Source organism: Raphanus sativus, chromosome 5, assembly GCF_000801105.2.
Source record: "Raphanus sativus cultivar WK10039 chromosome 5, ASM80110v3, whole genome shotgun sequence".
Taxonomy (NCBI): domain Eukaryota; kingdom Viridiplantae; phylum Streptophyta; class Magnoliopsida; order Brassicales; family Brassicaceae; genus Raphanus; species Raphanus sativus.
Window position 1 is genome coordinate 17,304,478 of NC_079515.1, and position 23,955 is coordinate 17,328,432.

The 23,955-nt window shown below is 35.6% G+C and overlaps 3 protein-coding genes across 4 annotated transcripts; 2 read left to right on the forward strand and 1 right to left on the reverse strand.

Annotated features, from left to right (window-relative positions):
* The first annotated feature begins 16 nt into the window (after positions 1-16).
* LOC108859896 (uncharacterized) lies at positions 17-5,676 on the forward strand. Of its 2 annotated transcripts, none has more exons than XM_018633797.2 (7): positions 17-110; positions 4,562-4,627; positions 4,722-4,774; positions 4,875-4,939; positions 5,043-5,134; positions 5,271-5,342; positions 5,439-5,676. In XM_018633797.2, exons 1-7 carry the CDS (start codon positions 108-110, stop codon positions 5,469-5,471), a joined length of 384 nt encoding a protein of 127 aa, XP_018489299.1. In that variant the 5' UTR covers positions 17-107; the 3' UTR covers positions 5,472-5,676. The 2 variants fall into 2 exon arrangements, with proteins under 2 accessions (XP_018489299.1, XP_056867216.1); XM_057011236.1 differs by having other exon boundaries at positions 18-110; positions 4,725-4,774.
* Positions 5,677-6,416: 740 nt separating this feature from the next.
* LOC108858386 (putative F-box protein At1g64540) lies at positions 6,417-7,835 on the forward strand. Its single transcript, XM_018632320.2, has 2 exons — positions 6,417-7,350; positions 7,437-7,835. Exons 1-2 carry the CDS (start codon positions 6,700-6,702, stop codon positions 7,755-7,757), a joined length of 972 nt encoding a protein of 323 aa, XP_018487822.1. The 5' UTR covers positions 6,417-6,699; the 3' UTR covers positions 7,758-7,835.
* A 2,383-nt stretch (positions 7,836-10,218) lies between these two features.
* Positions 10,219-13,552, reverse strand: LOC108805245 (glycine--tRNA ligase, mitochondrial 1). The gene is made up of 9 exons (XM_018577240.2): positions 13,007-13,552; positions 12,284-12,666; positions 12,076-12,193; positions 11,765-11,959; positions 11,452-11,676; positions 11,310-11,369; positions 11,149-11,229; positions 10,661-11,066; positions 10,219-10,576 (listed from the first exon to the last, which is right to left on the reverse strand). Exons 1-9 carry the CDS (start codon positions 13,490-13,492, stop codon positions 10,338-10,340), a joined length of 2,193 nt encoding a protein of 730 aa, XP_018432742.1. The 5' UTR covers positions 13,493-13,552; the 3' UTR covers positions 10,219-10,337.
* Positions 13,553-23,955: the final 10,403 nt, after the last annotated feature.

The following is a 23,955-nucleotide window of genomic DNA, read 5'->3' on the forward strand; positions in this document are numbered from 1 at the left end:
CTACGTTTGGGTTTTAAAGCATTTTCTCTCCTTTGGAGCTTCTCTGTGTTTTTGGTTCTTGAGGTGTTCTGAGGCGCTTTATCGATTCAGAAACAAAGACTGCTCCCATGGTGAGATTGATGGAGCTTCTCTGTGTTGGTTTTTGATTTGGGGAACTTGAATTTTATTAGGGTTTTTGAGTTCAATTGGTTTCGTTCCTTTCCTTTTGTTAGGAGTACTTGAATGATTTGATTCTGTTCTTGATTGAAAGTGGCTACCTTTGATTGAGATTCGATATTTGTGGTTTGTTAGCTTTAGTTACTTTTATGATTGTTTATTTAGGATTTGAATCAGCAATGCTATGTGGGTTGTCTGAAACTTGTCTTGTCTGATAGGTGTGATCCCATTTTTGCACAAGAAATGTCTTAAAACTCCATTGGTTTTGCTGCTTTTCCACTCTACTTTGTGCTTCTAACGATCTATGGGCTGTTTGTTTCACCATTTGTCGTCTCCATTTAGATTATTCATTTGTATGATCTATCCAGATGATCCATCCAGATATCTCATTTATATGAATCATCTAAATGAATCATATGTTTGTTTCTTTATTTTCATTTACATCCAAATGAGTTTAGTAAACAAATTACCAAAATACTTTTGTCTTAGTTTAATAATATGGTTGATATTATTTTTAACTATATTACATTTAATTATTTAGTTTAATATATTTGCATTAGAATTATTTCAATAACATTTTTTGCGGTTTGGATAAGAAAACAAGATTTTTTTGGTTTTAGTAGGCAAACACATTTTTTGGTTTTGGCGAAAAAAAAAAAAATTCGATTTTGACGAGAAAACACGTTTATGCGGTTTTGGCGGGTAACACGTTTTGGCGAGAAAACAAGATTTTTTGGTTTTGGCGGGAAAAAGCGTTTAAGTGGTTTTCCCAGGAAAATGAGATTTTTTCAGTTTTGGCGGAAAACACACATTTTTGCGGCTTTCGCAGGAAAACAAGATTTTTCGGTTAAGGCAGGAAAATGCGTTTTGCGATTTTTGGTGGGAAAACGAAATTTTTTATATTTTGGCGGGAAAACACGTTTTTGCGGTTTTCGCGGGAAAATGAGATTTTTTAGGTTTTGGCGGGAAAACATGTTTTGTTTATTTTGGCGGAAAATGAGATTTTTCGATTTTCGCAGGAAAATGAGTTTCTGCGGTTTTCGCGGGAAAACGAGATTTTCGATTTTGGCGGGAAAACGCGTTTTGCGGTTGTGGCGGGAAAATGAGATTTTTTGTTTAGGAGAGAAAACGTGTTTTTGTGATTTTGGCGGGAAAATATGTTTTTGCGGTTTTTGCGGGAAAACGAGATTTTCGGTTTTGGCGGGAAAGCGCGTTTTTGCGATTTTGGCGGGAAAAAGCGGTTTCATGGTTCGGGCGGGAAAAAGCGGTTTCGCGGTTTTGGCGGGAAAACACGTTTTTGCCGTTTTGGCGAGAAACACGTTTTTGCGAGAAAACGAGATTTTTCAATTTTGGCAGGAAAACGTGATTTTTTCGGTTTTGGGGGGAAAACGAGATTTTTCGGTTTAGGTGGGAAAACATGTATTATGATTTTGGCAGAAAATGCGTTTTTACAGGAAAACGAGATTTTCGGTTTTGGCGAGAAAGCGCGTTTTTTCGTTTTGGCAGGAAAAAGCGGTTTTGCAGTTTTGGCAAGAAAACACGTTTTTGTTGTTTTGGCGGGAAACACGTTTTTGCGAGAAAAATGAGAATTTTCAGTTTTGGCGGGAAAACAAGATTTTGCGGTTTTTACGAGAAAATGCATTTTTGTAGTTTTGGTGGGAAAACACTTTTTGCAGTTTCGCGGAAAAACAAGATTTTTCGGTTTTAGCGGGAAAACGTGTTTTGTGTGGCGGGAAAATGCGTTTTTCCAATTTTGGCAGGAAAACACGTTTTTGTAATTTTCGCGGAAAATGCATTTTTGTGGTTTTGTTAGTTTTTATGTGTTACAAAATGATATTATGTTTAAGTTTGTAATTTGTAAATTACATTAGGGGCATAATAGACATTATATCATTTTGAATGAACCATCTCCATTCAAATGATTCAAATTGGTTCAGCTGAATGGACTTTAAAATTAAGGCTAGATTTCCAAAAGTCATCCGAATGAGTGTAACTTTTAGTGCTTAAACAAACAAAACTCTTATCTTCATCCAAATGCCTCATTCAGATGGAGAAACAAACGGGCCTCTACTTGTTGATTTGTTCTTTAGTTGTAATAGCGTTAGAGCCTGTTTGTTTGTTCATCGAACTGATCCATTTGACTGGAACTGAGTCTCTTGTTCTATTAGACCTAAAATCAACCACTCATTTGAATGGATCAGCTGAATGACTTTTTAAAATATAGTTTAAATTTTGTAACCAGTTGACTGAACCGAATCAGATCATTTGACTGGAACTGGTTCAGTCGAATTTCTGAAATGTCGATATTGCCCCTGATTTAACTTGAATATTACAAACCTAATTTTTATTCAGAGTGTCGATCTTTTTTCTTCAGCCGACAACTTCATCTCTCTCGAACTCCATTCTCTCTCGAACTCCATGAAAGGAGCTTGAGCTCTCGCGGATCTCTCTCTCTCTCACAGGTCTCTCTCTCTCGCGGGTCTCTCTCTCTCGCCGGAGCTCTCTTTCTCTCTCTCTCTCTCTCTCTCTCTCTCTCTCTCTCTCTCTCTCTCTCTCTCTCTCTCTCTCTCTCTCTCTCTCTCTCTCTCTCTCTCTCTCTCTCTCTCTCTCCGGATCCCTCTCTCTCTCTCGCCGAATCTCTCTCTCTCTCGCCGGATCTCTCTCTCGCCGCAACTCACTCTCTCTCTCTCGGGTATCTCTCAAAGTCTCTCTCCCTCGAGTTTTCTTCTTTTAGATCTCTATAGATGGTTAGGCCCTGTTACGAGCTTGCTTGAGATGGTCACAGAGAGGGCTTGGGTTCCCTTTTGAATTACGAGATGGTCACTTGGTTTATGCTTGAAATCGTTGTGTTCATAGACTGCTTGGGTTCCCTTTTGAATTTGTCATTGGGTTTGATGGGTTTTCTTAGTTTGCTAGTTCACTGATGTTGTTCAAATTTATAGTCTCAAAGAAGCCTAAGTGTTTTTAACTCTTTCTTGGTGAGGAGCTGTTGAAACATGTAGCTTTCTGATCATTGTGTTGAAATCATTTTTTCATTAGCTTAGCTTGGTTTGTATAGTTCATCACTTGCTTGAGATTATTTAAGATGTTAGTTTTATGAATTATGACAAGAACTGTTATCTTTTGATTATAAGAATCATGCGCTGAAGCAGTACTTTCTTTAAGTTGACTAAAGTTTATTACTATGGAGAATGTGTTTCTAACGCAAAGCCTATAAACCATATAAGAGGAAGCTATTGATCTTCAGAGTATTCTAACGCTGCAATGACCTATGTCCCTGGTACTGATGTAAGTACATTTTTTAACTGAATGGTTTTCTTAGTTTAGTTCCTCATACTGAATATTTGAATGGTTCTCTTAGTTTAGTTAAGTGATGTCTGTCTGTTGTTGCTGTCTCCTCATGTGATTTTTTGAATGGTTTTCTTAGTTTAGTTAAGTACATTTTTAAACTGGTATTGAATATTTGAATGCTATAAGAGTCTTGCATGGACTGATGAGCAAACTCGGTTCTAACTCAAACTGAGAGTTGAGGAGAAGCTGAAAGGAAATGAAAGAAAAGGAGAGTGTGCGTCACTGTATTACTATGGAGATGGCAAGAGGAACTAGACTTCCATACTAGCATCATACAAGTATGTGTCTATGGTCTTTTATGTTTGTAGGTATGTCTTTCCCATTGTTGATTGACTGACCAAGAACTCTTTGTATGGTTTATATGGCAGGTTTTTTCTCTTCTTGGATTGTTGTAGCAATGAGTGAAGAGTGTGAAAGTTCTTGTTTGTGGTCCAAAGATATGAGACAGTGTGGAAAACGTATGACATTGTTTTCTTTAGATGGGTTTCTTTAAATTGTTAAACATCTTTTAAATTTCAGTTTTATAAACATTATTGTTATCATTTGAATATCTACTTTGAACGGTTTAAAATTTTACTAAAATTTGAATATCTATTTTGAGTTGTTTGAAAGTTTATTAAAAATAAATTAAAATTTGAGTATATTTTATGAAATAAAAATTTATAAATGTCAAAATGTTAATTTTAAAATAATTTTAGTGTAAATATATTTTATAATGAATAATAAAATTTTGTGTAGTTAAAATTGATATCAATTGATATCAAATATATGATTAAACCAAAACAGGAGTATATATGTAATTTGGTTATTAAACTCATTTGAATGATTCATCTAAATGGAGAAACAAACATAAAATACATTCAAATGGTTCATTCAAATGACTCATCCAAATGAAGAAACAAACATGGTCAAAAATTTGAATGGATCATTTAGATGGAGCACACAAATGGATCAGCTAAATGGATTCATCTAAATGGAGAAACAAACAGGGCCTTAGTCATTTTATGTTTTATATACCTTTATCTTTATCTTCTATGTTTTAATATCAGTGTAGGCTGATCCTGAACTTGAAGCTATTAGACAGAGGAGAATGCAAGAGCTGATGGCTCAACATGGCACTGTAATTTCCATAAACATTCACTTATGCCTGTTTTGTTTCTTTTTCAATTGACAAAAATTGCAGTTTGTGGCTCATTGTGAACCGAACTGATTAGCAGGGGAAGCAGCAGAATCCAGATCATGAGAGAGCACAAGAAGATGCTAAAAGGTCTGTATCATTGCTTGTTGTCTTTTTATTTGAAAATAATTTGAATTTTTTTTTTTGCAGTTTGGAACTAATATATTTTCGGATTGGAACGAATGTTTAGGGAAGCTGATGAACGTAGACAAGTGATGCTTAGTCAAATATTGTCTTCCCAAGCCCGAGAGAGAAGTAAGTCCTACTTCATCTAGTTTCTCTTCCTTTGTTTCTTCGTGACTGTCATGTCATCGATGTGATGATATTGCAAATTGTGGTAATGTATCTTTTTCTATAGTTGCTCGAATTGCACTGGTGAAACCTGAGAAAGCTAGAGGCGTAGAGGATGTTATCTTGAGGGCTGCTCAAATGGGACAGATTGTTGAGAAGGTAAGAATATCCAGTTAACTCTCCATGTCATAGAGTTCATAGTTCTTTCTTTACATATCATCAAGTTTCGCTTACGTTACCTGAATATTTACGCATCTGGAAGTTATTGCAATACTCTGTGTGTTGTTCTTTACAGGTTTCTGAGGAGCGGCTTATAACCCTGTTGGAACAAATAAACAGCGAAACTAGCAAACAGACCAAAGTCACGGTAATCCTCCCAAAACACACAAGTTATTAGCAAACAAACCTTGCTCATAGTTTAACGATATCACTGAGTGTAAGTTTATGTCGGATGCGTTTACAGATCCAGAGGCGTCGTGGGGTGGATGACGATTAGGAAGAAGAAGAAGGTTATGATGTGCTTGTATATCCATGGAGATCTCATTGTTGAGTTCACTAATATGTACTTAGTTGTTACTGTGACATGTTTATTGTTAGTGAACCTTAATGATCTTCCAAATGGTTGGGATGAGATAAGATCAAGAGTAATTTGAAACTCTAATGATTTGCTCAAGTCATTTGCCTCTAATCAGACTATTTTATCTGAGTTATTTATACAATAAGTGAATTAACGTATTGATAAAGATACAAGCTGGAAGCTCTGGGTTGAATAAGTTTCTTTTTGAAGGCTAAGATAACATACATCTACTAGAGAAGACTTGATGATATCACCTAAATTGCATCAGTCTTGGTCATGGTTCTGAACAATCTTGAGCTCAATCGTTCCTGAGATTCAGAAATAAGATCTATTTGAGGAATTTTTGAACAATATCATTGGTGAGAGGTTTGGGAATATCTAGCTATGCTTGTAGAACATACAAAAGCAAAGGAGCAGAGACTGTATCAATAGATGTGCCTGAGCATACACCAAACGTTGAAACACAATATAATTTGTTTAAAGGTTAGTTTTAACTTACTTGAACACTCGAGCAGGGGGAAATAATGTCTGAATTCTCGACACAAGGGAGAAGATTATGTTCTAATTAGAGAATGAGTTTAGACCCTGCTAGTGCATCAGAAATAGACTATTATGTGCATACCTCAGAGGCTTAGATTATGTTCTATTGACAATGTCTATTTTGATGTTAGGACAGTTGGGAGATTTAATCAGCAGTTTGCCAGATGAGATTCTTGGAAAGATCCTGTCTTTGCTTCCCACAAAGCTTGCTGCTTCCACATCGATTCTGTCCAAGAGGTGGATGAATTTGTTCCCTCTTGTAGACACCCTTGATTTTGATGACTCCATCTTTCTGTATCCCGACAGAGACACAGAAGAAGAAGAAGAAGAAGAAAGAAGATGCTTCTCTGATTTTGTGGACAAAACAGTTGATTTGTTACCCCACGTGTCCCATCAAGAGTTTCTCTTTGAATGGCCGCCGTTATAACAAGTCATGTGTTGATGGTTGGATCGGCACTGCGTTGCAACGCAACTTATCCGTACTACACTTGCGTTGTCCTCATCGGATCGATAGACATACAGAGTTTTTGTTCCAAAGCAAGACACTGACTAAGCTTACGCTATATCCCATGGATGTGTTGTTGATTTTGTTCCTGAGAGGATTAAGATGTTTACGAAAGATGATGGTCCTGCGATTTTCCCTGCACTCAAATCGCTTTTTATAGGCGACATTGTGATTAGTACCACCAATTATGTTAACCTCATCACTATGTGCCCTGTGCTGGAAGAATTGTTCATCCGTAACGACGGAGATAACCCGCCAAGTTGGATTAGATTTTTGGATAGTTATTCGTTGAAGCGACTTGTGATTCATTACCATGTTCCTAAATATAGAGAGGTTTATGAAGATAAAGTTATGGTCATTGCAACTAATCTTACTTACTTCGAATATTCTGGTTATGTCTCCAGATATTATATTTTGTCGAAGATGCCCTCGCTTGTGGAAGCTAAACTAGATCTTCGACTGTGGGAGTCAACCATCTGTTATGATGATGATTATGAGGATGGATACCTTTCAGTGAATGGTTTTAATGTTATCTTTGGTAATACTACCTTTCTCCTTGATGATATAAGCCGCAACGTTAAGACCCTTCACTTGTCTCCTCATTCTCTTGAGGCTATTCTTTTCTGTTGTGAGTACATCCGTGTTTTCGAAAATCTCCTTACTTTATCATTCGAAAGTGACAAGGATAAAGGCTGGCATTTTGTTCCTCGTCTGCTCAAGAGGGCCCCTAATCTACAAACTTTAGTCATCAAGGTATCATCAGTTTCCCTTTTATTATTATTTTCTTGTGCTGCCGCCACCACACATATAGAATTTGATTTTTATATGTATGTTTTCAGGGTCTTATTCATCGAGTTACAGGTAGATGTGGAGACGTGTGCCCATGCCTCTTCCGTACAAAAAAGCACAATAATAAGGTGAAGGAGAGTGTGTCAAAAAAGTCTTGTTTACCGACACTTGGAGTGAAGGTGCTAGAGATCTCTGGTTATGGAGGAACTCGTAGAGAGATTCAACAAATGAGGCATTTCCTTGGGAACTTGAAATGTCTTGAACTTGTGAAAATTGGTGTTGTTCAGCATGTGGCAGACAATAAGTACTTGAGAAGGAACCTATTGTCTCTTCCCAGACTTTCATCCAAGTGCAACATCCAGTTCTTCTGAAGAAAAAAATTGAGAATCATCTCTACTCTGTATGTTGTTATTTAATTACTTTAATAAATGTTTTGCTAACGATTTGAACGGTATTTAAGTTTCTCATAATCTACTGTTTTTCTTTCTCTTCTTCATGAATGTGCTTGTTTAAGGACTTTTTTGACCAAAATGTTTTTGTGGTATTGGATTTTGTTTGAGAATGTGAAAGTTTGCCATATTTCTTGGCAAGATGTTTCTTTTTGGCTGCAAGTGGTTACCAACATAAGGTCTAACGGAAAGCATCAGACTCTGTAACCAGATATTTCAAAGATCCACAAGATAAAAGTTGGAAGTTTTTAACAGTGGAATCCAATAAAGTAATGAATCATTTGTTCCAAGGATTATTGCTTAGAACTAAAAATCTTAAAGTTCGATCTAAGCAAAATAACTACACAAATTGTCCAAGCTAAATATGTGTTAGTGTTATGTGAACTTATGAATTGTCTTATTACTCTAGATGTTGTCTTATGTTTTATGGGTTGAATTTATGTTGGATTTATGGATTTTTAGTCAGTGTGAAACTTATGAGTTGTATTATTGTTTTGGATATTGTTTTATGTGATAAACTATGTTGAAATTGTAGGTCTTATTCTTTTGTATCACTTTGGAGTTTTCCAGTCATGTAGACTTATATATTAGTTTACTTTTATAGAAGACTTGTACAAAAGTCAACTCGACAAAAAAACAGACTTCTTTAGTAGTCTTATGTATAAGAAGAATAACACTTAAGTCTGTACGATGCCTTGAAATTGTTATTTTTGTTGAATTCTCTAAAAGAAAACTAATACTGAAAAAAACTGATACAAAGGATGATTTTCTGATAGATAATCGAGCAGCAGATTTCTGAAAAGTCTTTTGTAAAAGAAAACTAATACTTAAATCAGCTGCAAGCAAATTAAATAAGTTTGTTACAGCCAAAAATCTAGTACAAAATCCTACTAAATCAGTCTAATACATTAATCTACTACTCACAACACAATAAAATATATCCGACGAATAAAGTCACCAAAAAAAGTTCATACTTCCTAGAATAGTATCTAAAAAGTGGATTGCAAACCTTACCCATAGACATCAAGATGCTTGTAAACAAGTTTTTATGTGTCGTTTATGTTGGTCGTGTCGAATATCTATGCCCATAGCTTCGTCATGATTTCTTTGATCTTCTTATCACAGAATCATGAGATGGAAATGTCATGTGAAATGTATTACATTCTATATACTTCAAGCAAAAACAGTACTCCACAATTACCACTTTGCTTGTTTTGTGGTACCCCATATTTTGAGACCCGCTCATGTGTAAAATTAACTGTTTCCAACTCCTTCTACACACCACGAGATAACATATGCATCATATACGGCAGCATGTGCACAATATGCTTCCCAGCCTTAGCAATTTCTTCATTCTTAGCAAAACCATCATCAATGTCCCAAATCATTATGTGTCTCCTCAGAATTGATGTCGAGCAAGCCACCCAATGATTGTTCTTAACAAATAATGGCGCATATATATCATCATCTTTCCAGTACCTATGTCTTATTTGATCTGCAATACGCTGGCTCTTTGCATGTGTACCTAGAATTCAAAGTCCGGCTCCGGCCTTTATAGGGATTTTCGGGGTTTTTGAGTTTTTCGAAAAATAATTTGTATTGTCATTTCTAGTGTTTTAATACATATGAATTTAAAAAAAAAACAGTTTCAACTTTTAATTTTAAATGTAAAGTGAATTTAAACTTTTCTTCTTTATCAAAATATTTTACTTTTTCGTATGCTTTAAAAATATATTATAAACTAACCAAATTTAATAAAATTTAAATAATCAAATATAAATTTAAACTAAACGTATAAGAGAACAAAATTTATGAAAAACATGATCAAACGTTTCAGTCTTTGTATGTTGAAAAAAACTATGTTATAAAGTAAGAGTTTTTTTTCTTTTCATTGAACACATTTTAAGTTATATTTATAAAAAAAAATATAACATTTGTTATGATTAAACAATAAAGCACATTAACAGCTTTTATATTTTATTAGAATCTGGATTAAAAATATAAAATATAAAAATAATATGTCAATAATAATAAAGATTATGATTGCAAAAATGATAATATCTAAAATAAAATACAAAATTTCGAGTTTTTATACCAATCCTAATTCAAACAAGTTTAAGACCAAAATATCCGATGCTCAAATAGACTAATTCCAAAAAACTCAAATTTTTGGACTTATAAAACTAAAACCAATCTCAATGACTTTTAAGACCAAACGACATGTCTAGATTTACTCCACAAGCTAAGAACATTATATTTATGTTGCTCTCTTTCCTCAGGAAAAGTCAAAGACTTCCTCCGAGACGGTATTCTCTCCTCATGCACCTCAGAGAGAATCGTCAACGTTTTTTTCCGCGGAAACCACAGAGGCAAAAAGGGAAAGTTCGAGGAGAAAACAGACATTATAAAAACATAGAAATGAGCAGGTCCAGTAAACGATTTTCACAAAACATAGGTTTAAAATTGTACTTTTAATTTTTCCATGATAAGTAGAGGAGCTAATCACTCCTGCTCGTCTGCAGCAGCAGAAGAGTGGTGAGGGAAGCTTGCCCACACGTCTTGCCATGTCATCTTCCCCTCCGCGACTGAGCTCACCACAGAGGCTGCCTCTTTCAAGCTAACTCGGACTTGGTCTTTGCTGTCTCTTTCTCTGATTGTCACCGATGCATCCGAGTCCACTGTTATTGCAAATGGCACTCCTAGCTCATCCGTTCTCGCATACCTTTTCCCTATCGATGTACCTGTTTTCATTCACACACACACACGCTCGGTTTTGCTCCATTTCAAGATTCTAAATAACTTCAAAACTGTTTTTTAACACGTACCAGTGATGTCAATCTTATGCGAGATGCCAACAGAAGTGAGTTCCTTGGAAATGACTTTGGTTGCTTCCTCGAATTGTTGGTTCTGAACCAGCGGGAAAACCGTGCACTTGATGGGAGCCACAAGAGGAGGGAACCGGAACACGTTCAGCTGTTCATCCCCTGCTTTGCTTGGTCTTGTGCTGAAACAGTGCTCGTACAGACAATATATGATCCGACCAATCCCGAAAGATGGTTCGATCACTGACGGTGTGAAAACACGCTGGTGCTCTTTCTTCTTCTCCTTTGAGATTGACACCATGTTCTTCTTGATGCTCACGTTTTTCCCGAGGGTACACACGTAGAACTCCACTTCCCCCTTGGATTCCAGGGTTGCCTTCATCTCCATAGCTTCTTTCTCGTTCATCGCCTAACAAAACAATACACAGAGCATGTTCTAGTTATATAAAACTCATACCATGAGACAAAGAAGCTTTATAGTAAAACAATACCTCCAAAGATTCAACAACATTCTTCTGATTTCCCTTGAATGCAAGGCCCAGTTCTTTCTTCACAGGATTGATCACAAGTTTCTGAACGCAAACAGAAACATATTAACAACAAAGTTATAAAGACAGTAACGAAAATGTTAAAACTCAGAATAAATAGATACCTCTACTTCTTTAGGCTCTGCATATTTCTCTTCAGCTACAAGAGCAACGCCACTTTTATCCTGAAATACAACAATGTATCCACAATCTGCATTAGCAAGTTTGAATAGCTGCCAAACGAAAACTAAAAGGTAAGTTCCATACCGAGTGAGCACGTAGGTCGTAAGCAGACCTATCTGCAATGCCAACACACTCAATCCATCCGTATGAACTCTCAATTTCAGCATCCCAACAATCTGCTGCATAGTGGGCCATTTCATTTGCAAGATGCTGGCGGAAACGCAGCCGTTCCTTGTCTATGCCAAGGCGGGTAAGGAAAAGATAAACTCTTCCAATGAAGTACCCTAGAGTTTCATTGTTCACAGTTCCCTATATTTTTAATTTGCAGACATCAATATAACAGATGATAAACATAAAGTTCTGTGTGCGAATGCATAGTAGGATTATAAATACAGACCTTGGCAACAGCTTCGCCAAGGCAAAGTTTTTTAGCAGCTTGGCCAGACATTTGTTCTTCTCTTGGAAACATGAGGAACTCCAACTTTGATACATCAGAGAATTTAGGATGGGACTTGTTCTCAGGATCAACAAAGTGCTCAATCTCTGCCAGAGTGAATTCACGAACTCTAAGAAGCCCTTGACGAGGAGATATCTGCGAGCAAGACACTACTTATTGGAAGCCAGACACAATTGAAAACAAAAAAGATTGACATAAACACATCCAATGTATCAAACAAGGTAGCTGAAACTCTTAATAATAATAATCACCTCATTTCTAAAGGCTTGACCAATTTGAGCAGCGGCAAAGGGAAGTTTTCTTCCATTGTAATAATACAAGTCCTTAAAATTCACAAATATGCCTTGCGCAGTCTCCGGACGCATGTAACTGAGACACGAAGAAGAGAACTGATTAAACAAGAAACAACTCCGGCAAGGAAAGAAGCTCAGGAAACGTTACAAAACAAAGAGCACTCACCCAGGAATCAAACCAGATGGACCAATGGATGTTTGAAACATCAAGTTAAAGGGATAAGGATCAGAAAGAGGGTTCTTAGTATCTGGAGCAGTGATCCCATACTCCTTGATCTTAGCACCAAGCTCTTCAGGGGAATAATCTTCCATAACAGCAAGAACATCCTTAAACTCAGCAGCTTTCTCAGCAGAGATGGTAAGATCTTTCTCCAGCTTCTCGGTGCAGTAGTCTTTCAGCAAGTGATCCGCACGGTAACACGTCCCTGTTTTCTCATCCTTGACCATAAGATCAGTGAACTTATCAACATGCCCAGACGCCTTGAGAACAACCTCCGGTGTCACACATGGACAATCAACTTCAAGCATGTTCTCCTCAAGAATGAAATGCTGTAAACAGATCAAAATCAACATCATAATAAAACCAAAATCAATTTCAATATTATTTATATTAATACTCTAAAAACTCAAAATTACAAATTATAAATTTGAATATATTAGTTGTTTTCTGGATATTTCGGATATGTTTGTTACATTCGTTATCATACGTTCGGATACAAACTAGAATTGGTTTTTAAGCAAATATCCAAACCGGTTAAACCCAAACCGATCCTAAATTAGAAAATACCGATCGATACCAAAATCTCTAACCGAATCGGATCCGATCAATCAATGCCTAGCCTAAGCGAAATCAATTTCTACTCTAACGAAACGTGAATCGAATCCTCACTTGACGCCAGAAGCTAAGAACATTGGACTTGACAGCGCAGCCAGGAGGACCGTAATCGAAGAGCCCAGACACACCGCGGTAGATCTTGAACGAAGGGATGTAGAACAAACGCCGCTCCAGAGTATTGACGACGGCTTGCCGGAACGCCTCGCGGTTAAGCGAACCGTTTCCGGAGCTGCTCATGGTTGACTGGAGCTGCTTCTCCACGGCGGATTTCTCGAGCTTGAGTTTGTTGAGGAGGTCGATGGCGGCGTCGATCTCGGGCTTCGCTGCGCGGGAGGCCTTGAGAGCGCGTACGGCGTTGCCCTGGGACTCGACGGAGGAGGATTTCTCCGAGAGAGATTGGCGGAGAGATTGTTCGGTAGCGTCCATCGTGGTGTGGAACGAGGAGGTAGATTCGCGACGGATCGAGTTGGCTTGAAATTGAGGGAGAAGATAGAAGAAGATTTGTCTGCGTGTTGAGCCAAGTGGAGAGAGAAAGCGCATTCGAATAAGCGTTGCTGGTGGTTCCACTCAACAGTAGCCTAGGGTTTAAGATAATGTGTAACCTTCGAGATGAGACAGTGGGTTTGGGCTCCACCGATTTTCATCATCATTAAAACGACGAAGTTGTACATACTTACTGAAGTAACCCCACAAAATCTCTCCACTACTGGTGTAACCGCAGCGGTTATGGTTGCGGTTTCGGAAGTTTGCGGGTGTGGAAGTAGTTACGGTTTTAAGAATTTTCTAGAGATTTGTACGACTGGTATGTTGGATAAGCTTCAAAGATGGCTTAGGAAACAAGTTATTCATAAAAGGAAGTTTGAATAACTAAAAAGGAAAAACTTGATTTAGATTTATGTTAAGTTTCTAGATCACATTGTAATAGGTTAAGCTAAGACCCTATATATAGAGATCTATATTGTAAGATGATCTCAAGAAGTTAAGAGTTTAATAAAACGAAGAAATTGTTTTATTAACAAACTTTGCATATCACACATTCGATCCTTAGGCGACTTTATTTGGTATCAGAGCTTAGGTTTTTGTGTGATTGTGAAATCGAGAAGCTGTATCCATGGCTGATACAAAAGCTTTAACAGAGATGAAGCCACTAGGAAGAAGAGAAGACTTTCCAAGTGCTGTAATCTGTCTGATGCTCAATACGATGAACTACACTGTTTGGACAAAGAGGATGAAGATTCTGTTAAAGGTTCACAAAGTTTGGGGTGCAGTAGATCCAGGCACTGACGACGAAAAAAGAAACGACCTCGCAACGGGACTTCTGTTCGGTTCAATACCTGAAGCAATGGTTTTACAAGCCGGAGAAGATGACTCCCCTAAAGTTATATGAGAAGCCATTAAAACTAGAAACCTTGGTGTTGAACGCGTTAAAGAAGCTCGTCTACTAACGCTGATGAATGAATTCGATCGATTAAGTATGGAAGACTCAGACAGTATAGATAACTTCACGAGCAAGTTAACAGAGCTTGCATCAAAAGCGTCCTCGTTGGGACAAAGCATTGATCAACCAAAGCTCGTGAAGAAACTTCTCAACAGTCTACCAATGAAATTCATTCACATGATGGCATCAATAGAGCAGATGCTTGATCTAAACAAAACCTCGTTTGAAGATATTATTGGAAGACTCAAAGCATATGAAGAACGAGTCAAAGGCAAAACTGCATATGATCAACAAAACAATATGTTGTTCTCAAGCACTGAAACATCAAGCGATCAGAACTCGAGAGGCAGAGGAAGAGGATCATATCGTGGTCGTGGTCAAGGAAACAGAGGTAGAGGACGAGGAAGAAGCAACACTGGCGAGGGGAACAAAGAGAAGAAAGACTACTCCCAGATCACATGCTTCAATTGTAAGAAGAAGGGACACTTTTTTTTTGTCACAGATGAAGAAGGGACACTTCAAATCCGTGTGTCCTGAGAAGAAAGAAGAGAAACAAGAGCTCAACAAGACAAAGACGGAGGTAGCAGAAGCTGCGTTATACATGCATCAAGTTGTGTATCTCAACGAAGAGAAAGTCTTACCGAATTCACTAGAGCCAAGCAAGAAAGAAGATGGTATATGGTATCTAGACAACGGTGCGAGCAATCACATGACTGGTGAAAAATATCAATCACATGACTGGTGAAAAATCTTAATTCTCAGAGCTCAACGAGAACATCAAAGGAAAAGTCAAGTTCGGAGATGGCTCGTATGTAGATATAAACGGCAAAGGATCTATTCTCTTTGAAGCCAAAACAGGGGAACAGAAGCTCCTAACCGACATATATTACATACCGAACTTGAAAAGTAACATACTAAGTCTGGGTCAAGCAACTGAACAAGGCTGTGACATAAGGATGAAAGAGGATTACCTCACCTTGAGAGATCCAAGCGGTAGACTTTTGGTGAAAGTTCAGAGAGCTTCTAATCGTCTATATAAGATATCACTCAAAGTCGGTAAACCTACTTGTCTACTCGCAAAGATCAAAGAGGAACCATGGAGATGGCACGCACGCCTTGGTCATATAAGCTTCAAGACAATAAGGGCCATGGCAACACATGATATGGTTCGTGGCTTACCTGAAATACATGAAGAGAAGCAGTTGTGTAACTCTTGTTTGGTCGGGAAGCAGACGCGTCACAGTTTTCCTGCAGCAACTGCATACAGATCTTCGGTTGCTCTCGAGCTGTTACACGCAGATTTGTGTGGTCCCATATCGCCGGCAACACAAGGTCACAACAACTATATCTTCGTCATAGTTGATGATTGTACGAGATATATGTGGTCTATTTTGTTGAGAGAAAAGAGTGAAGCCTTTGATAGATTCAAGAGTTTTAAAGCCCTTGTTGAGAGGGAAGCAAACAAGACAATCGGAACACTCCGTACGGACAGAGGAGGAGAGTTCACGTCAAAGGATTTCCAAGACTTCTGCAACAAACATGGCATCAAACGCCATTTAACAGCACTATATACTCCACAACAGAATGGAGTTGTGGAGAGAAGGAATCGTACTTTAATGGAGATGACTCGAAGCATGATGAAAGCTATGAAGGTACCGAACTACATGTGGGGAGAAGCCGTGCGACACGCAACATATGTGATCAATCGTGTTCCTACTAGAGCATTGAAGAATAAAACTCCATACGAAAGCTTGAAGGGAGGAAAGCCTAACGTAGGTCACATAAGAGTTTTTGGATGTGTTGCTCACGCGAAAGTAGATTCAGTTCATCTAAGGAAACTTGATGATCGTTCTCAAGCTCTTGTTCATCTCGGAATCGAACCCGGCACGAAAGCTTATCGACTTTATAATCCTACTTTCAGAAGGATAGTCGTAAGTCGGGACGTAATTTTTGACGAGAAAACTTGTTGGAATTGGAAGGGAGCTACTAAGGAAGGACAAGACGACTCTGGTATGTTTCGTATGACGTGGGGATTGACTGTAAACGAAGGGAATGGTCCGTTTATAGCCAGTACACAACAAGAAGAAACCGCGGATGCAGAAACAGAGCAGCAAGAAGACGAAACAGGTGTTACACACGCAGAATCAGATGTAACACGCAACGAAGAAGAAGAAGTTGATCAAAGCTCGACACAGGAAGTAAGGCGCTCAACTCGTCAAACAAGTAAACCTAGTTACCTAGATGACTACATTTTACTTGCTGAGATAGAATGTGAGCTGCTGCTTCATGTTATCAATGATGAGCCAAAGAATTTCCAAGAAGCAAAGGGAGATAAAAGATGGACGAAGGCATGTGAAGACGAGATCCATTCGATCAACATAAACAAGACATGGACGCTAACAGACAAGCCAGCTGGAGCAAAGATCATCGGTCTCAAGTGGATCTTCAAGATCAAAAGAAACGCTGATGGATCTATCAACAAGTTCAAAGCGAGACTCGTAGCTAAAGGTTACGTACAAGAACATGGTATCGATTTTGATGAAGTGTTTGCACCAGTGGCTCGATTAGAGACCATAAGACTCCTGATTGGGTTAGCTGCTGCGAATAAGTGGGAGATTCACCATATAGACGTCAAGACAGCATTCTTACATGGTGAGTTACACGAAGAAGTTTATGTGTCACAGCCTGAAGGGTTTGAAAAGAAGGGAGAAGAGCATAAGGTTTTCAAACTCTCCAAGGCCTTGTATGGATTGAAACAAGCTCCACGAGCTTGGAACATAAAGCTTGATCGAACTTTGAAGCAACTCAGCTTCAAGAGGTGTTTTCTAAAGAAAATTCGGTCTATCGAAAGGATGATAAAGAAAAGCTTCTTATCGTGGCTATCTACGTTGACGACTTGTTCATTACCGGAGACTCTGCAAAAAAAATCTCAGAGTTTAAGAAGAACATGTCAAAGAACTTTGAGATGTCTGATTTGGGTCTTCTAACATACTACCTCGGATTGGAAGTAAGACAAAGCTCAAAGTACATCATGATCAATCAAGAAGCGTATGCGAGGAGAGTATTGGAGGAAGCTGCAATGGACGACTGCAACTCGACATGTATACCCATGGAGTTCGGTCTGCAACTCTCAAAAGGCCTCGACGAACCCGAGATAGATGCTACACTTTATCGAAGAAGAATTGGCTGTCTCAGATATCTTATGCACTCAAGACCAGACATGTGTTACGCAGTGGGCATCTTGAGTAGATATATGCACTCACCAAGAATGTCTCACGGCAACGCACTGAAGCAAGTCCTAAGGTACTTAAAGGGAACAGTCGGGTACGGATTATCTTACGAGCAAGGTGGATCAATGAATCTCGTAGGATATAGTGACAGTAGTCACAACACGGATCCGGACGATGGAAGAAGTACGACAGGTCACTTGTTTTGTCTAGGAGAAACGCCAATCACTTGGTGCTCACAGAAGCAAGACACGGTGTCTTTAAGCTCGTGTGAAGCAGAGTATATGGCAGCAACGGAAGCAGCAAAGCAGGCGGTCTGGATACAAGATTTGATAAGTGAGATTACAGGAAAAGAGATGAAGAAGACGATGATATGAGTGGACAACAAGTCAGCTATCTCATTAGCCAAGAATCCCGTGTTTCACCGTAGGAGCAAGCACATTCACAAGAGGTTCCATTTCATTCGCGAATGAGTAGAGCAAGACGAGATTGATGTGGAACATGTTCCTGGAGAAAAACAGAAAGCGGACATCCTAACTAAAGCTTTAGCAAGAATCAAGTTCAAAGAGATGAGGGAGCTGGTTCAAGTTCAAGACTTAAGCAAAGATGGCTTGAAGCTTAGAAGAGAGAATGTTGGATAAGCTTCAAAGATAGCTTAGGAAACAAGTTATTCATAAAAAGAAGTTTGAATAACTAAAAAGGAAAAACTTGATTTAGATTTATGTTAAGTTTCTAGATCACATTGTAATAGGTTAAGCTAAGACCCTATATATAGAGATCTATATTGTAAGATGATCTCAAGAAGTTAAGAGTTTAATAAAACGAAGAAACTGTTTTATTAACAAGCTTTGCATATCACACATTCGATCCTTAGGCGACTTTATGGTACAGTTGTTAGAAATTATTGCGTTTGCGGGACTCTTATGACTGGTAAACTACCAAACGCAACATCGGTTAAATAATAATTTAACAATATTTACATTTTATGTAATTATAAAAATATTAAAAATTATAGTAATATGATAAATATAAAATTTATATTTATAAAATCATATTATAAATTTTTAAAAATTTATAGAAAACATTTTGGTTTTAAAATTTTATAATATAAATTGAAATATAATATGAATACATTTTACAATTTCTATTATTTCAATTTAAAATTTTATTGGATATTTTTAATATTATTTTTATTTATTATGTTGTTAAAGAAAAAAATTTACGCTCCCGCAACCGCCCGCAACCGCAAACGCTAGCTGGAACCAGCTTTTGATTTTAAGAGGTTCGGAACGGTTTGAAACGATTTGTAACGTTTTCTGTGATTGTCGAAATGCCAACAACTGTTATGAACCGCAAAAAGATGTGTTTGCAGGTCGTAGCGGGAAAACCAGTCAGTCCCTAAAAGCCCATTATAGCTAAAAGCACTAATTGTCGTCATCTATGGTTTAACCTTCGTTTCACATTCTTATTTGACAAAAAATGATATAAAAACTAGTCCACAAATGTTTGAACACTGATGTCAATTGTCAACTACTAATAATTTAAACCGTATTAATTTGAGTTCTAGTTGGTTCGTAGTTACGACCAACCTCTCCCTCACCTACTTGTAAGCAGTAAGGTCCACTGCTTTCGTTATGCGTATGCTTTCAGTGTTATTTTTTTAATTACTTTTGGTCTATATAGATTCTTAATATTGTTATACATCGCTTCATTTCATACGAAAGTAAATGTCTTTGGTTGATTACCGTTGGTGGTATGAATACATCTACAAGTTGGACATCTAGCCGATAAGGTTACATACAAACAGAGCCGGACCCACTTTATGTGTTGTGGGGTCAGCTGACACCACAACAATATGATAATAACCTCTTTTTGTATATAACATATTATGAAGTTCGATAGCGCAGTTGGTAAAATGCACTGTCTGAACCCGCAAATATCTGGGTTCGAAACCCACCAGTGACCATTTTATATTTTTGACCCCAGTCAAATATATTCCTGGGTTCGCCCCTGCATACAAACAAATATCGCCCCTACACATCATGGATTCCAATAACGTCAGTATCAACACCGCTCTCCTTCTCTTTTGCAACTTCTTTTTTCTTCACTTTTCATATTTCATAGATCTTGAGATGATGTCCAGGAAAAAAAAAAAGAGATGATGTCCAAGGGCAGATCCAGAAAAGAATTTAATATGAGGCACAATATATAATTTTTTGTATTAAATATAATATAACTATAGGTTTTACAAGATATTAGTCATTAATTTTCTTGGAATGAGTAAAATTTAGAAGAAACAAAATTTACAATTTTACATATTAATTTTCAATAATATCATAAATTATACATGCACATAGTAATTTCCTTATAAAACATATTACTTTTAGTTTTTGCATTTTTCTTATAAAATAAACTTAATAAAATAATTGTTAAAGTTAAATTTTAATAAATTATGGGTCTTTTGTTTTGAGAACAAAAATATTAAAAAGTTATTGAAATACAACAAGCTGACTATCATTTAAAAAAAAAACTTTCAAAAAAAAATAGCTTAACGTTTAAATTTATGGACTATTGTCTAGAGATTAAAATTAAGGAATGAAATTAGGTGTATTAATTTTTATAAATGATTAAAGAAAGTTAATTTAGTTATTTTATCACAAAATTATGATATCTATGAAAATAATCATCTTTATTAAAAAAATATTACAGTTACAAAAAAGAATAGTTTTAGGTAGTAAATCAAAATAAAATATTTTCTTACAAGAAAACAAAAAAAAATATTTTACAAAAAAAAGCCCAACACATGGGTTCGAAGTTAGGCTCGATGGGGCACAATTTAACCTCTGATACTAATTAGCTACACGATTTTTTTTTCCAACTATTGTAATATTATTAAGGTCGAGGCCCAACCTATAGAACCCAGCCTAAGCAAAACAAAACAGAAGAGCCATCAGGCCCGATTACAACAAGAGAGACCCGACATGAAGGGTAAAAACCTTGGGCCTAGCCCAAAACGAAAGGAAAAAAACGGTGACTCAGCAACGCGTGAGAAGTCTTCCCGTGACCATCCACGTGTCCACTCCATCCACCGCTCGAGACACGCGTCTCCTTTTCACCAGATCGAGGTCCAATCGCCGGAGAAAAGCTTCCGGCCGCCGACCTCCCGTATCGAACTCATCCAAATCGGAGAAACTTCATCTCCGTCCTCTTTGCCGACGAAACCCACCTCCAACGACTGTATTGGAGGTATAAGGTTGCATCGGTGCCTGACACCGAATGAAGACCGCCGCAAAAACGAAACGACGCCTCATCGGTCCACTACCCCAGCATGCGTCTGCAACGCATCCGTCTTCGTCTTCACCACCCTTTACATCGGAGAACATCATTCGATAGCAATCGAGACAGACAGCCTCCATCGAACAACACCTAAAGCCGGCCGTCATCACCATAAGAGAAGCGACGACGCCAGAGTCAAATACATTTTCACAAGAAATATATAGAAATCAGCCTGGGGCACGTGCCACATACCGTGCATATGTGGGTCCGCCTCTGTTAATGTCCATTCCGGATTTATGCCATCTGGCTACATCCGTTTCCACACTTTTTTGCGACATGATTCTCAATCTTTATTCCTTTTGGTAGCTTTTTGTTCCACTGGGGTGAGCACAGCTTTTTGTACAATGTTTTACTGTCATGATCTTGCTGGTGGCTCAAGTAAGATAAGTCTCAAGATCTACATCTATCAGTTTTAATAATTTTAGTTTTGTTATATTCTCCATAATTTAGGTTACGTATTTATTTGTCATGTTATCAATTTTAATTTGTGGTTTTATTTAATTTTTCATATTTTAAATAATTTTAGGTGTTAATTTTAGTTTTGCCTACTTTCTCCATAATTTTAGTTTTTTGTTTATTTGTCATATTTTATTATTTTTATAAACTTATTTTTTCATATTACATAATTTAAGTTGAGTCATTAGTTTCAATAAATAACTTTTCAAATTGTTAGTTTTCAAACATTTTAGTGATTATTCAATGAATATTTTCATTATATTCAAGGATAATTATTAATACAAGAACTATCAAATTTTAGCAATAATTTATAGTTTTTTCATCTTACGATTACATTACATTAAATTAATATTAAATTATTTTACTTTTTTATTTATTGATTAAAAATGAAGAAGTTTGCTTTTCTTTTATGTCACCGGATTATCTTACCAATCAAAAACTATGACTAAAAATAATACAATCTCTCACCGGTAAAAAATAAAAATATGAGTCCAGATTTTACTAGACATATATAATTTATACTTTTGTTTATAATTTTTTTTGGTTAAATTGAATTATGTTTTTAATTATTGTAGATTTTATCAATATGTGTCATTATGTAAATTTTATTGAAGAGGAAATTTATATAAAATGCAATTAATACTTTGATGAAAAGGGGTTTGATTTCATAAGCTTCACTGATAATTGATACTTATGGTTTATTTTGTAGATTTATAATTTATGTTATTTTAAAGTATTTATAATTTTATTAGGTTAGTATGATGATGATACATTTTACATGTGATATTGGGTAATAGAATAAAGAAAAGATTTTACAAGTACCAAACCATTATATATGTTGTGTTGTAATAAAAAGGTAAAATCTATCTTCTGAGTAATTTAATATTCTAAACTAATTAAATAATATATATTGAAATTAAAAATTATATTAAAATTTGAATTATTTGGATAATTAATCCGCACAAATGTGCAGACCGTCATCTAGTGTGATAGTAATTTTCATTTTTTAAAACAATTTTAAAAATTAATATTTGAATTTTTTTATTTAAAAGTATTTTTTAAAAAATGTGACATGTGTAAAAATATGATATAGTTCTCTCTCTCTCTCTCTCTCTAGGATTTATAAAAGATTTAGAAAACAAAAGTTTTCATTACAAAAATAATCTTTTACGGTTCTTTTTAAGATTTTGGAAAAGGAAAATTACTAATACATAATATTCTTACAATCATATATTTTTAAAAATATTTCATTACAATTTTCAGTTTTAAAAAATTATAAAATAACTATAATAATCTTTTTGAAATTTAATTTTTCTTTTTTACAAAAAAAAATATTTTGCTTTTAAAGATACTAAAGAAAGAGAATTATAGAAGATAAATATTAACTTTTAAAAACATATACCAAACAAAAACTTATTATAAAAACCTACAAGTACAATAAATTATTTATTAAAATTCATGAAGAAAAACTAACTATAAAATAAATAATATTCTTTATTTAAAAGATTAAACAAAATAAAATTGTAAAAGTACTCTTATTATTTTCTTATAAATAAATAACTTTCATTTTTCAATAGATAATTGTATGATACAAAATTATAACCAAAAATATCTACAAATATTTCATATATATTAAACTTATCTTATATTTAATAATTTTCTTAATCCATTATTTAATGATATAGTTCCATAATAACATTTTAATTAAAATTGAATTAGGAAAATACGATATAGTAAAAAAATTGTAATAATATGACGATGAAGTCTGAATTGGTATTGACCAATCATATATAAGATCACTTACACAGACAGTAATGATAATCTATCTTTATGAGCAAACACAAATATGTCAAATATTTTTAACAAAGTTGTTATACACTGATTTAAGATAAATAAAATTTCCTTATAAACAAAGTAATTACAAGATTAGATTTTTCTTATAAATATTTAAGTGATTTTCCTTATAAATATACAATTAGTAGATAGTTATTTTCCTTTTTAAAAAATCATAAACTTAAGAGATTTATATAATTTAATCTTATTATATAAAATTTGGTTCTTCAAAGTTGCTAATTAAAAAGATCTTGACACATGACAATAAATGTAATGTAATGACATGTCTTACGAAATTCATAAATATGTAATTATTTAATATTTGCTAGTAGTTTTCCTTTTTTGAATCCTAAAATATTATAAATCTATATGAAACTAATTTTCCTTTTTAATAAATTCTAATTTACCTTTTTAAAATCCTGAACAAAAAAGAATTATAAAAGAAAAACAGTAGTTTAAAAATCTTTTTTTTTTTTGTCATCCTAAGAATTTATAATCTTTAAAAAATTATAAAATCCTAATTTTTGAATGCTTACAAATATTATGAAATCCAAATTTTTAGATACATTTATAATATGTGAATGTTGTATTCCCCTTATTTTCTATTATTTTGATATCAATATATGTCTCTCTTTTTCATTCCCTTAATATAATGCCAAATTTTTTTGACACTACTATTCTTTGTATTATATTTTTTGGTAGCATTTTACTCT

Bases quoted from the DNA above. Each gene is read 5' to 3' on its own strand.
- LOC108805245 (XM_018577240.2), bottom strand. From the start codon at position 13,492: ATGCGCTTTCTCTCTCCACTTGGCTCAACACGCAGACAAATCTTCTTC. The intron at 12,194-12,283 runs GTGAGTGCTCTT...TTCGTGTCTCAG, and splicing joins CCATCTGGTTTGATTCCTGG to TTACATGCGTCCGGAGACTG. The intron at 11,230-11,309 runs GTATCTATTTAT...GTTTGCGTTCAG, and splicing joins CAGAGCCTAAAGAAGTAGAG to AAACTTGTGATCAATCCTGT.
- LOC108859896 (XM_018633797.2), top strand. The intron at 4,628-4,721 runs GTAATTTCCATA...CGAACTGATTAG, and splicing joins TGATGGCTCAACATGGCACT to CAGGGGAAGCAGCAGAATCC. The intron at 4,940-5,042 runs GTAAGTCCTACT...CTTTTTCTATAG, and splicing joins TTCCCAAGCCCGAGAGAGAA to TTGCTCGAATTGCACTGGTG.
- LOC108858386 (XM_018632320.2), top strand. From the start codon at position 6,700: ATGTTTACGAAAGATGATGGTCCTGCGATTTTCCCTGCACTCAAATCG. The intron at 7,351-7,436 runs GTATCATCAGTT...GTATGTTTTCAG, and splicing joins TACAAACTTTAGTCATCAAG to GGTCTTATTCATCGAGTTAC.